The sequence below is a fragment of the Prenolepis imparis genome, unplaced genomic scaffold, assembly GCF_030444845.1.
Source record: "Prenolepis imparis isolate NDT839.2.m4 unplaced genomic scaffold, iyPreImpa1.0 SCAF_7, whole genome shotgun sequence".
NCBI classification, from domain to species: domain Eukaryota; kingdom Metazoa; phylum Arthropoda; class Insecta; order Hymenoptera; family Formicidae; genus Prenolepis; species Prenolepis imparis.
In genome coordinates this window covers 8706462-8717374 of record NW_028141165.1, presented here as the reverse complement: position 1 = coordinate 8717374, position 10913 = coordinate 8706462, and the positions used below count along the sequence as shown (strand labels likewise).

General features: G+C 34.3%; 3 protein-coding genes across 6 annotated transcripts; 2 read left to right on the top strand and 1 right to left on the bottom strand.

The window, feature by feature from the left end:
* Positions 1-1604: 1604 nt before the first annotated feature.
* Csn6 (COP9 signalosome subunit 6) lies at positions 1605-4442 on the bottom strand. Its single transcript, XM_083041726.1, has 6 exons — positions 3772-4442; positions 3007-3322; positions 2501-2784; positions 2210-2375; positions 1940-2133; positions 1605-1773 (listed from the first exon to the last, which is right to left on the bottom strand). The coding sequence occupies exons 2-6, from the start codon at positions 3224-3226 to the stop codon at positions 1633-1635; spliced, it is 1005 nt and encodes a 334-aa protein (XP_082897852.1). The 5' UTR covers positions 3227-3322; positions 3772-4442; the 3' UTR covers positions 1605-1632.
* On the top strand, positions 4442-10393 carry LOC145938234 (uncharacterized). 4 transcript variants are annotated; one of them, XM_083041724.1, is made up of 7 exons: positions 4442-4574; positions 4667-4940; positions 6570-8314; positions 8386-8556; positions 8703-8834; positions 8975-9180; positions 9262-10392. In XM_083041724.1, the coding sequence occupies exons 3-6, from the start codon at positions 6584-6586 to the stop codon at positions 9131-9133; spliced, it is 2193 nt and encodes a 730-aa protein (XP_082897850.1). In that variant the 5' UTR covers positions 4442-4574; positions 4667-4940; positions 6570-6583; the 3' UTR covers positions 9134-9180; positions 9262-10392. The 4 variants fall into 4 exon arrangements, with proteins under 4 accessions (XP_082897850.1, XP_082897848.1, XP_082897849.1 ...); XM_083041722.1 differs by having other exon boundaries at positions 8975-10393; XM_083041723.1 differs by having other exon boundaries at positions 4667-4848; positions 8975-10392.
* On the top strand, positions 5023-6144 carry LOC145938193 (phosphatidate cytidylyltransferase, mitochondrial). Its single transcript, XM_083041649.1, has one exon. The coding sequence runs from the start codon at positions 5023-5025 to the stop codon at positions 6142-6144; it is 1122 nt and encodes a 373-aa protein (XP_082897775.1).
* Positions 10394-10913: the final 520 nt, after the last annotated feature.

The following is a 10913-nucleotide window of genomic DNA, read 5'->3' as shown; positions in this document are numbered from 1 at the left end:
CCCGATTCAATGCTGTCCGTTCTGGTGGACGTGCTGGCTACCATGATCGAGGACAGCTTGAGAGCCTAATATATAAACATGCTTTCCCGCAAAAGGAATATATACGTATACAAAAGAGAAAAAGAAAAGAATAAACGGGTATACTTAACTATAGAGTTAAACGCGCAAGATCGAGAACTAATTGTAATTCGTACAAGCGTAGTTTTGGTAGGTGAAACGTATTATACGAGTTTTATTTTAGCGAATCGAGAGATGGATCCTCGTTTTCACTTTTCGTTCAAAATTACTCTTGTCTAGCATATCAAAATGATATCAGTGAAACTCGCACAATTCGTTGTACAAGGCAATATATCAAATAGAGAGGGAGAAATATATAGTCGCTGCGATATTTTCTAGTCTGTAGAGTAGAATATCACATGCTGTCTAATCAGATTACATTATAAGAATCACTTGCTACATTTCCAAGAAGCAATGGGAGAAAAAAATAGCGTGATATCAGAAGTTTAGTTGTGTCGTTAATGACACATTGTTATAAGACAGCGTGAGAAATTCTTTACAATTTCACGGTCTAGTCATGTCACATCTGGAGGTCAATTCTGGTTTTACTTTGTACAGAACGAGTAACTGCTTGGTGGAGTATACAGTTACATGCAATAATTAATGAGGCACAATATACTAAACTATATATTTTGTACAATAATATTTTTAAGTCGCGTTCTATAATTTAAGTATATATATATATGTAATATGTGAATAGATTTTTAGAGGAAAACTTTTAGTATTTTATAAAATATTAATATAGATTACACATTTTTTTATAAAGATGAACTTACATATATATATATGTCGCTGCTATGAAATCATAAATTCGATAAAAAGTGGGTATATGGCCTACGAAGAAAAAAGTATGCTTTGTAGTATGTAAATCAATATTAAAATGAGGTCTTCCATTATTAAAGCAAAACATGTGAAAATATCTGTCCTAAACTAATATACATATACTCTCTACATACTTTTCATTCTGAGCAATGATAGGTGTTTAAAAAAAAAAAAAATATATATATAAAATGTGCAGAATATATATACATATATAAAGTATATATTAATAAATTTATATTACAATATATATATAGAATTCTGCATCTATTCGAAATTTCCTATCTGATTATATTTTAAAGTATATATTTGCAATATAAATTTTATTTTTTGTTATTTTATTTTAATTAAATTGATGTTAATCTAAAATAAAATATTTCTTGGAACGCATCACAGTTTTTATTAATATCACACGTTATTGTTAATCAAAATGTATTAAACATACCATTTATATATACAATAATATTTAACATAAATATTATTTCTGAATAATATTATCGAAATGATGCATATTTCGGATAATTATTATTTTTTCTATCATTCATCATTATACTTTGCTTAAAAAAAAAAAATAAAAAAAAACTGCATAATGTCTCTACTTTTATTTATGCTCGATACACAATATATGTCTAGAGTAGTATTTAAACTATCTTTCGAAATTAAATTGGCTGTTTAAATTTTAATCCTGAGTTTGGTACTTATTTATCTAAGAAGTAAAAAAGACCATATATAAAAACAACAGATTCTATTTACATATCAGAAAAAGAGACTTCGTAGACGTCGTCCCACGCCTTGTCTGTCGTACAGAATGTTGAATTTGTTTACAAATTGATTTATATTATTACAGCCTTTAGTTATAATACCAAGATATGTCATCAAGCCAAAATCATTACATTGCTAGAAAAATACAAAATGACATTGTTTAAAAAATAATATATATATTATATACAGGTTAAACATTCTGTAATATATATATTATTAAAGAAATAATATATATATATATATATAATTATAGAATGTTTAATAACCTATATATTATATTTATATTAATATATATACTCACATTATAAAAATCAGCTTTAAATTTCGGATTATTTAGGACAGGCAATCGATGACTCAGAGAACATGCTGCACGAAGAACTTCATGATTTCCTTTCAATTCCCCACTCTCTACTGCTTGCACATATCTTAGAACAAGTTTTACCCTCGCATGCAACATTTTAATGGCACTGTGTTGAGCCGTCAAGTGTTCCGCCACTAAGAAAATATATTTATGAATTGTCGATTTTAACAATATTTATGGAAATATACAAATTGTCTGCATATTACTCACCTACTGAGCATTCTCCTTGTTCATTATTACACATCCTTTGTACATGATCAACTCCAATCCTCTCGGCTTCTTCTGTGGCTAATGTGTAAGTTAATGGAACAAATAACATGGTAGCTTCGCCGTTAACTAAATCAATTACTGATTCGTACATGGAGACAGATAAGTGCTGTAACAATCATTATATTTTTTTTCTATCATTATATAGATATATCATTCTTTTATATATTCAATGAGAAGGAAAGGCTCTTTTATAGAAATGTTTTATAAAAATATATATTCTAGTAAACTTGCCTCTGTATTTTTCGGTCTCGGATCTAGTTTTAACAATACAGGGCTTTCGTTTATCTCGCAAAGTTGTTTGTGCACTCTAATATCTCTCTCGTTAGGCATATCACCAGTGGTGTACCAGCCCAAGAAGTCCATTTCACTAAAGACTAGCTTAAACTGCTCTTCCTTCGTATTATAATATTCTCTATCGATTATGACATCGTTCCCAATGCAAGTAAATAGCAATTCAAAAGAATTCATAATCTCTATGTTACGACCCTTCTGCTTACCAATCAGAGCACCGTACACTGAAAATATTTCATTACTGGAAATGATACATCGCTAGCCTATAGAATATTATTAATAAAATTTATCAAACATATGTTTTAGAAATTATTTTGATCGTATATTTATTAATATACGTCAAATCCAATTTATGTCAGAATTTTCAGTGTATGAGTTAATTAAAAATGCAAATTTTGTTATCTCTATATTAAGACTTTTACTTATTAAAGGAGAATCTCTCTTACCCAATTGATCGCTGCCTTCTTGAGCCCTGAGTCTGGTCCAGTGCTCGCTGACGTTCATGATCACCAGCGGATGTAAACTGATGGACACGGAACCAACGGTGCCCGAAGACGCCATAACCTTAACGCTGCCGGACACCTTCGGATTCCTCTCGGAGGTGTCCTCGTCGATCTCCATCGGCGTTTGCTCGTTTGTATTTTCCGCAGGCACATCGACCTCCATGTCACTCTTCTGTCACCGTTTCTGCTTATGGAATTCTTTTTCGCAGACTTCCACTCCCGCGAAATAGATTGAGACAAAAAGAAGACGAGTGCGTCGCTGAAACACGAATCTCTCTCTCTCTTTCTAAAGTCGCTGAAATATCCGTCGAGATTGTAATGATCAGGGCAATCCAATATAAGCAGCCATCGCGTCGATTCTTTCTATTTTCAGTTTGCGTAGGGGAGGGGAGATTAATCGTATCGAGCAAGATCGATATATCGATATATCGAAACTCAACAATCGTCTCTCGCGCACGATAAAAATAACCAATTTATTCTTTTCACCTTTTGTCGTATCTTTTTCTTTTCCTTCCTTTTTTTCTCCAACGCTTACGTTTATTTATCTCACAATCTCATGTATACATCTAATTGATCTATATGATCTATTTCATTTTCAGTGCAAAAAGTGTAACGCAGGTTATGGTCCGGGAGACGCTATATAGATGTATATTTCTCTATTTTCCCAAATACTATTTCTACTTTATATAAAGAGCTGAAATATATTACCTTCTGAAAAGAATCTCGAGAATGTAGATCTGTCACCGATAGAAGTCAACATCGACAAAAATACAGGTCAATCCGTATACTTAAAACTCAACACAATAATCTCACGCGGATGAAAGCTTTTGGCTCTTGCCAAGTCATGTCCTCCTAATATCGAGAATTCACCCTTCGCATCCGAAACTTACTTCACTCCGATTGGATTTCTCTCTGTTGATCTATTTTTCTGGAGAGCGCGAAATTTGAATAGGATTTTTATTAATATATCGCGTTATTATTTTTCCGACGAAATAAATTGACGATTTTTTTTTTTCCAAAGCACAGTACATCCCCGATGCCTAGAATTTAAACTTTTGCAGAGAGAAATCGAGCACGTTGTTCTCGAAAGTTCCTCACCTTTAAGACGAACCGAGACGAAGCAAAGGCACTCCCCGTTGCGTTTTGGCCCAAGTTTTTGTTTCTCGCGGAGTCGTCTGGAGTTAATACGTTGTATATTTGCGAGAAAAATTGTTGCTCGCGATTATGAAAGATAAGCGAATATTTCGACTCGTCTTTTTCAATATATCGATCCACGTTGTGAGGTTACAATAAATAAAACTCCCGCGAGTCAGCTCAAGGATTATCGCGTGGCGGTGCAGTCGCGATTATACACATTTTTTATAATATAGTATATATACTCTCGCATACGCGAGTGCGACAGAGTCGATCGCGCAGTGTATTTGTGTTTCGTGTACAGATGCATAAAATGTGTTCGTTCGCTCGTTCAAAATTCCCAATTTAAAGGCTACGACGAAAGAATTGGCTCCTCGGTATTTTACACTCGATAAAAGAAACTATATATCTCATCTTTTCCTCCGAGTAAGTAAACTGGAAAACGAACCTCATGAACCTGCGTTTTTAGGTTAGACGGGCGATCGGGCCTCGGGGAAACGACTCACGGTTAATCCACGATAGAGATCCGTGATAGCACTTGGATGCTCCGCTTTACGAGAGACGCATGTTGAAAGTTGTCGATCGACGTCGTTCGTTTGGCATTCCTCGGATTCCATCGACTGCTACGGCGTGAATCCGTCGAGCTCCATGGTGCGAATCACATATCACGTCATCCTCTAAGCATATCTCTTTCGACAAAGCGAATTCTTCGACACGTTCGAGCTGAAATTAAATCTGGCTATGTAAGAGTTGCGTGAAATTGAAGTCTGTATAAGCTGCAAAATATTTTATCAAAGCTTCGACTAATTCCCCCCCCCCCCCAAAATGCTGGAGAAAATCGCGGAGATGTCGCAATTGAAACATGTAATTCGAGAGTTTCCTAGAAATATGAAATTTTGTTTTGCTTATGGATCAGGTGCGTTTAAACAGGCTAATAATGATGGCAATAACATGCTGGATCTTATATTCGTTGTACGTAACGCAAACAAATGGCATGCAGAGAACTTGACAAGTAATCCCAAGCATTACGCTCAACCGTTGAGACTTCTTGGCTCTAAAGCAATTACAAACGTGCAGGAAAGATCGGGTGCTAAAATATTTTATAACACATTGATTAGAACAAATCAAGGTCAACTCATTAAATATGGAGTAATTTCTGAGGTGTCATTGGTGGAAGACTTATTAGATTGGAATGATTTGTACTTAGCGGGAAGATTACATAAACCGGTTAAAGTAATTGTGGAACCAGATGAAAATTCTCAACTGCGCACTGCTCTGGTGCAGAATTTGCATTCGGCTGTACATGCAGCCTTGCTGTTGCTTCCTGAGCATTTCACAGAAATTGACTTCTTCAAAAGGATCACCAGTCTGTCCTACCATGGCGATTTTCGAATGATCTTTGGCGAGAACAAAGATAAGATTAGTAATATTGTGCTACCACAATTGCATCAATTTAAACACTTGTATGAACCAATTTTGAAACATTTTGATAATTATATAGATATTCCAAAGTCAGATCACATGACTGGTACGTGTCACCAAGATGTAAATCCAGCGACTAAAATTCTTCATTTAAATCATTTACCTAGGACACCACAGGTTAAACTAGTCAGAGCATGGTCTCTGGGTCCAAGATCAAAAGATACGGAGGATTGTTTGCGCGCTATAGCACATGATCCAGAATGCTGCGAGATATTGGAACAATGTTTGAAAGGAATTGTTTGGAGATCTAGTGTGACGCAAAGCTTAAAAGGAATCCTAACAGCAGGGCTTGTTAAGTCTGTTAAATATAGCGGCGCCAAAATAATTAAGATGTTACAATCGAATTCCCCCAATGATATTCTACCTAAAGCTTCTCTGTCTGACTCGAGTAAAATTAATAAAATCGTTGAAACTGTTGTAAAGAAAACAGAAATACAAAAAGATGCTGAAAAGCGCGTTGAATAATTACTGTATTATTTTCTCAGAAAAAGATTATTTATGATATATATACATATATACATATATATATTTGTAAACTCTAACGAAGCTTGTATCACAAATAAAGAGGATAGTTACAATCAACAGTGTAACAGTTTCTTTCTTCATAATTAGAGTTATTAGATGCCTTTGATTTGTGGTACGCTCGTAGAATAATAAAGCAAATGTTTTGTTTCTTAAGAAATTTTGTTTTATTAATATAAATTGAAATGTTTTTTTTAACTCTATATTATCTAATATCATATATAAAAATATTAATATAAAAATACATACATGTATATGTATGTATGTATATATTTAAAAAAAAAATATATATATATATGTAAAATATGTATATATCATGTGTAAAAGTCCAACTTACAAGTTAGTTACATAGTTTGTCATGATTTCAGCATATAACTAGATTATGACAACAATGGATTCTGATTCCGAGAGCCAGGACAGCGATGACGGACGGCGGTTTCGTTTCGAGGCTACACGCAAGGATTCAGTCGCGCCTGTAAATTCGACAGAAGACAGAATAAAGTCGTCTAAAAAGAAGCACAAATCGTCCTATTGCGAGAGTAGCAGACATTATCAAACAGACAGAAAAGAACGATCGAAGCACGAGAGCGGTAGGAATACGGATGACAAGGATCTCAGATATTCTGCAAAGCATTCAAAGTATGAGTCCAGGAGTTCAAGACAGGAGGATGGCAGAAATTCGTACAAGGACTATAGAGAGAGCAGGGACACATCCGCTGGATTGGCTGCGAACGACAAAGGCTACAGGAATTCCAATGAGAGGGAGAAAGTTTCGCGGGACTTTAAACGCCAATCGGACAGAGATCGAAATGTCCATCAAATGCGACGATCTCGAGAACATTCGTACGAGAGGAATCATCACAACGAGCGAGCGTCCAGCGACAAGCACAGAAGTCGGCATCACGAAAGGCACAAGCATCATTCTCGCGATAGAAGTCGAGATAGATCCCATCAATCAAGTAGACTGATCAAGTCCTCGAACGGCGACTATCGGTCCCGAGAGGATCAGGGAAAACACGATGCCGCTAAGAAGTCATCGGTAAAAGAAAACAAGTCGCAAAATTCGAGAGAGTATCCTAAGAATGTCGAACGACATCGTAGCTACAGCGAGGCTCGTTCGAACGAGAATATTAAAGAGGATTCGTCAATAGAGATTCAAGACTGCAAGGACTTGGATCTGTCGCAGTTCGATGTCTTGTCGGAGACCGGCGAGAATGTATCCGATTGCCGGGATTCAGGGAGTCGAACGTCATCTCCGTGTCCACGTAAGACTAAACTGAACGATTCCGAAGATTGGTCCGAAAATCGCGCGAGAACGAAACGAGAGAACGACGGCGATGAAGCGAGTGGAGAAAAACGGCAGGAACAATTGAAGGTAAAAAGAAGGAACTATGACCCGGGGTCTGGTTCCACTAATAATAATCCTAGTGCCGTTTCAGATTCCTTATTCAGTTCCGCATCGTCCGCGACGTTCTTGGTAACGAATGAAACTCTTATGGATTCTGTGAGAAGAAAGGCACATTATGAAGAGGAGAGAATGATGATTAATTCTGACAGTGGCGAATGCTCGAATTTGGAAGAGAAATATTCGCAATGTCTCGATTCTTTGGATGAAACGCGACTGTTGGAAAAAGATACGAAAGAAACCGAGTCCGCGTATGGTCCAGTTTTGCCACCAAAATTCGCATCTAACACTGGTATCGTCGGCGGTGACAAACTTGAAAAGACATCATCGAGTAATCTCGATGAAAATAAGATCAACGACGACGACGACAAGAGCGCGAGTTTTGTCGGACCCAGTTTACCACCTCGATTAAACAACGATCGTCAAAATGGAAAGCCAGAAGACGCCGAAGACGGTGTTTTTGGACCAGCACTGCCACCACATTTATTACAACGACAACAGAACGAAAGTGATTCGCGAGATAAAATTATCGGACCTGTACTACCTGACATTATGAAATCGCATAAAGAAGCTTCGAACGAGTCATCCGACGATGACTGTACGATAGGTCCTTTGCCTGCCGATCATCCTGCTCTGAAAAATAGTCTCGTGCACGAACAGTTAGATTTGAGAGCGCAAAGAATTAGATACGAAGGATATTTAGAAGAGGTAAAACAAATTATTTAAACATCAATTAATAATTTTATCGACGAGAAAAGAAGCATGTATTTGTATTTTAGACTGACCTTGGAAATAAACGCGAGGAATGGATGACCGAATTGCCATCGGCGCAAGCTGCTAATCTTGGATTGGGTCCACGCAAATTCAGACTTCGAGATGGGCCGGATATGTCAGATAGATCATGTTGGACTGATACTCCTGCACAAAAAGTTCAGAAACAGAAAGACTCGGTAAATATAAAATAATGTGCTGTTATGTATTTATTTTTTAAACTGAGAAGAGAGAGTGCATTCGTTTTGTGTTATTATTAGGAATTTTACTCTCTTTACATATATTTCACATGTGTACTAATGCTTAGCTGATTGCATTTTTTCAGGAGGCAAAGAAATTCAAAGAATCAGATGCGGAACATGTGAAAGAACTTCATAAGAAAGAAGCAAATGAAAAAAGAAAGTCTGAGAAATCGCTATTAGAGATGCATCAAAGCAAAATCGCTAAGAAAAAGAAGGTATTTATTTAATTTGTTTTTTACTTGTATTTTTCAAATTATACAATCAATATTTAATCATTAAATTAATATTTTCTGCACATTTGTTTCCTTAAATTTGTTATAATAATGCTATTAGAGATATATTATTTATTTTCCAGAAAGAAGAAAAAGAGGCAAAACGTATTGGAATATCAACGAGAAGGCCATTTGATAGAGATATTGATTTGCAAGTTAATCGATTTGATCAAGCGCAAAAGAAAACTATTGTGATGAAGGCACAATTACTTGACGATAGATTTTCACGTGGACAAATTTAATGGATTTGGATTATTATGTCATCAATGAAGATAAAATTATGATAATTGTAAATAATCGTTACTAATGAAATTAGATTCTGTATTAAGTACATTTTCAGGAAATTGACAGATATTGAGTGTTGTTACAGATTGGTGCCTTGAATTAGTAGAGTTCTTATCATCTTTATTGACCGATTTTACGGAAGTATTTTAAAAATATGCACTTTAGCCTAGTTATTCGTATTTTCGTATCGTGATCTTTTATAATTTAGAATAGATATCCAAGTAGATTAAATTGTGCCTAAATTTTCTATTTCACTTTTAATTTTACTTTCATAAAATACGCTTATTTCGTTTAACAATCTTTCAGAAACGAGTATGTCAAAGAAATATTATTGTATATTTAATTACGTATTAGATTATTAATAGAACTAATTATTTTAATTCAAGTTTTGGAGCCTCGTGATCTTTTTTTGCGAATTATATTTCGTGATCCAATGCGACGAAATGTATAAATTGTAACTGAATGACGATATCTTTTATAAATAGCGTTCATTACATGTCCGTAATTTTGTATATAGTATTGTTCTAATGACGTACCATAAGAATAATACAAAAAATAATAATAACATTTATGTAGCAATAACAACGAGTGTAATAATGGCAAATTTTGGTGCATGTGTTAAGTAGATACGTCGTTCTCGCTGTATCTGTTTGTCACATGTATTTTCTATGAGTCGGACAGTACAAAATAGTGTGATACTTAGCACTGCTGATATGTAATCTCGTAATACATATGATAGTGAATATGAACAACTATGTTATGTGCGAATGTTTAGTTTGTATGCAATACTTTTGAGTGTATATGAGAGTGTGCGAGCCTGTGCAAATGAAACATACATTAGTGATTCACGTACACTCTCTCGATGGTACATTTTACATTTTCGGAAACTTGAACCTAATGTGTTTGCATTTGTAATATAACTTTATTCCGTTAATATTCGGTTAATATTATTAATTGACAACATGAAAATAATAATTAACGTACGTTTTAAATTTGAAAAAAAAACAAACTCCAGAAATGAAACTTTGAAACTTTGTTAGCGTACTAATCTGTGGATTTGTCATTGCACTTTTCTGTCATAAGAGAAACGATATCGTGGGATATATTATCAGTTTATCAGCTGAACATTTTAGCTAGACTTCGATAATTATTTCTTGCTAAAATTATGTGAATTTATGAATTTCTATACACGAAAATAAATATGTTGATTAAAATTGTTTCTAGCCATTTCTTTAATCTTTTATATGTAATATTAGTCAATATTTATATTAATAATATAACTAAATAGAACAACAGATTCAGTTATAAATTATTTAAGTATCTAACAATAGTGTTTGTATATATTATTTTTTATTATTAGCATTTATATAAAAATCATGTATGTATATATTTATATTAATAATATAATATAGAACGGCAAATTTTCTTATAAATTAAAGTATCTAACAATAATATTTATATCATTTTTTTATTATTAGTGTTTTTATATAAAAATCATAAAATTATGTATATAATTATGTACTCACTTCAATATTGCGATTTTCGATGTATCGAAATGACCAACAGTCGTGAACAATGATGCGTCGTGGCAAATCGTGTCCGTGTTTCTCGCGATTGTTGTCGTTTAAAAGTGAATTTTGTCGCGAAAATTTATATTGTCTCTTGTAAAGTATTGCTGTAAGGTATTAAATATAAGAGATATTTCGGTACTTGAATTCATATATATCATTCACATTC

Bases quoted from the DNA above. Each gene is read 5' to 3' on its own strand.
- Csn6 (XM_083041726.1), bottom strand. From the start codon at position 3,226: ATGGAGGTCGATGTGCCTGCGGAAAATACAAACGAGCAAACGCCGATG. The intron at 2,376-2,500 runs GCAAGTTTACTA...TGATTGTTACAG, and splicing joins CGAGACCGAAAAATACAGAG to CACTTATCTGTCTCCATGTA. The intron at 2,134-2,209 runs GTGAGTAATATG...ATATTTTCTTAG, and splicing joins ACAAGGAGAATGCTCAGTAG to TGGCGGAACACTTGACGGCT.
- LOC145938193 (XM_083041649.1), top strand. From the start codon at position 5,023: ATGCTGGAGAAAATCGCGGAGATGTCGCAATTGAAACATGTAATTCGA.
- LOC145938234 (XM_083041722.1), top strand. From the start codon at position 6,584: ATGACAACAATGGATTCTGATTCCGAGAGCCAGGACAGCGATGACGGA. The intron at 8,315-8,385 runs GTAAAACAAATT...TTTGTATTTTAG, and splicing joins ACGAAGGATATTTAGAAGAG to ACTGACCTTGGAAATAAACG. The intron at 8,835-8,974 runs GTATTTATTTAA...TTTATTTTCCAG, and splicing joins AAATCGCTAAGAAAAAGAAG to AAAGAAGAAAAAGAGGCAAA.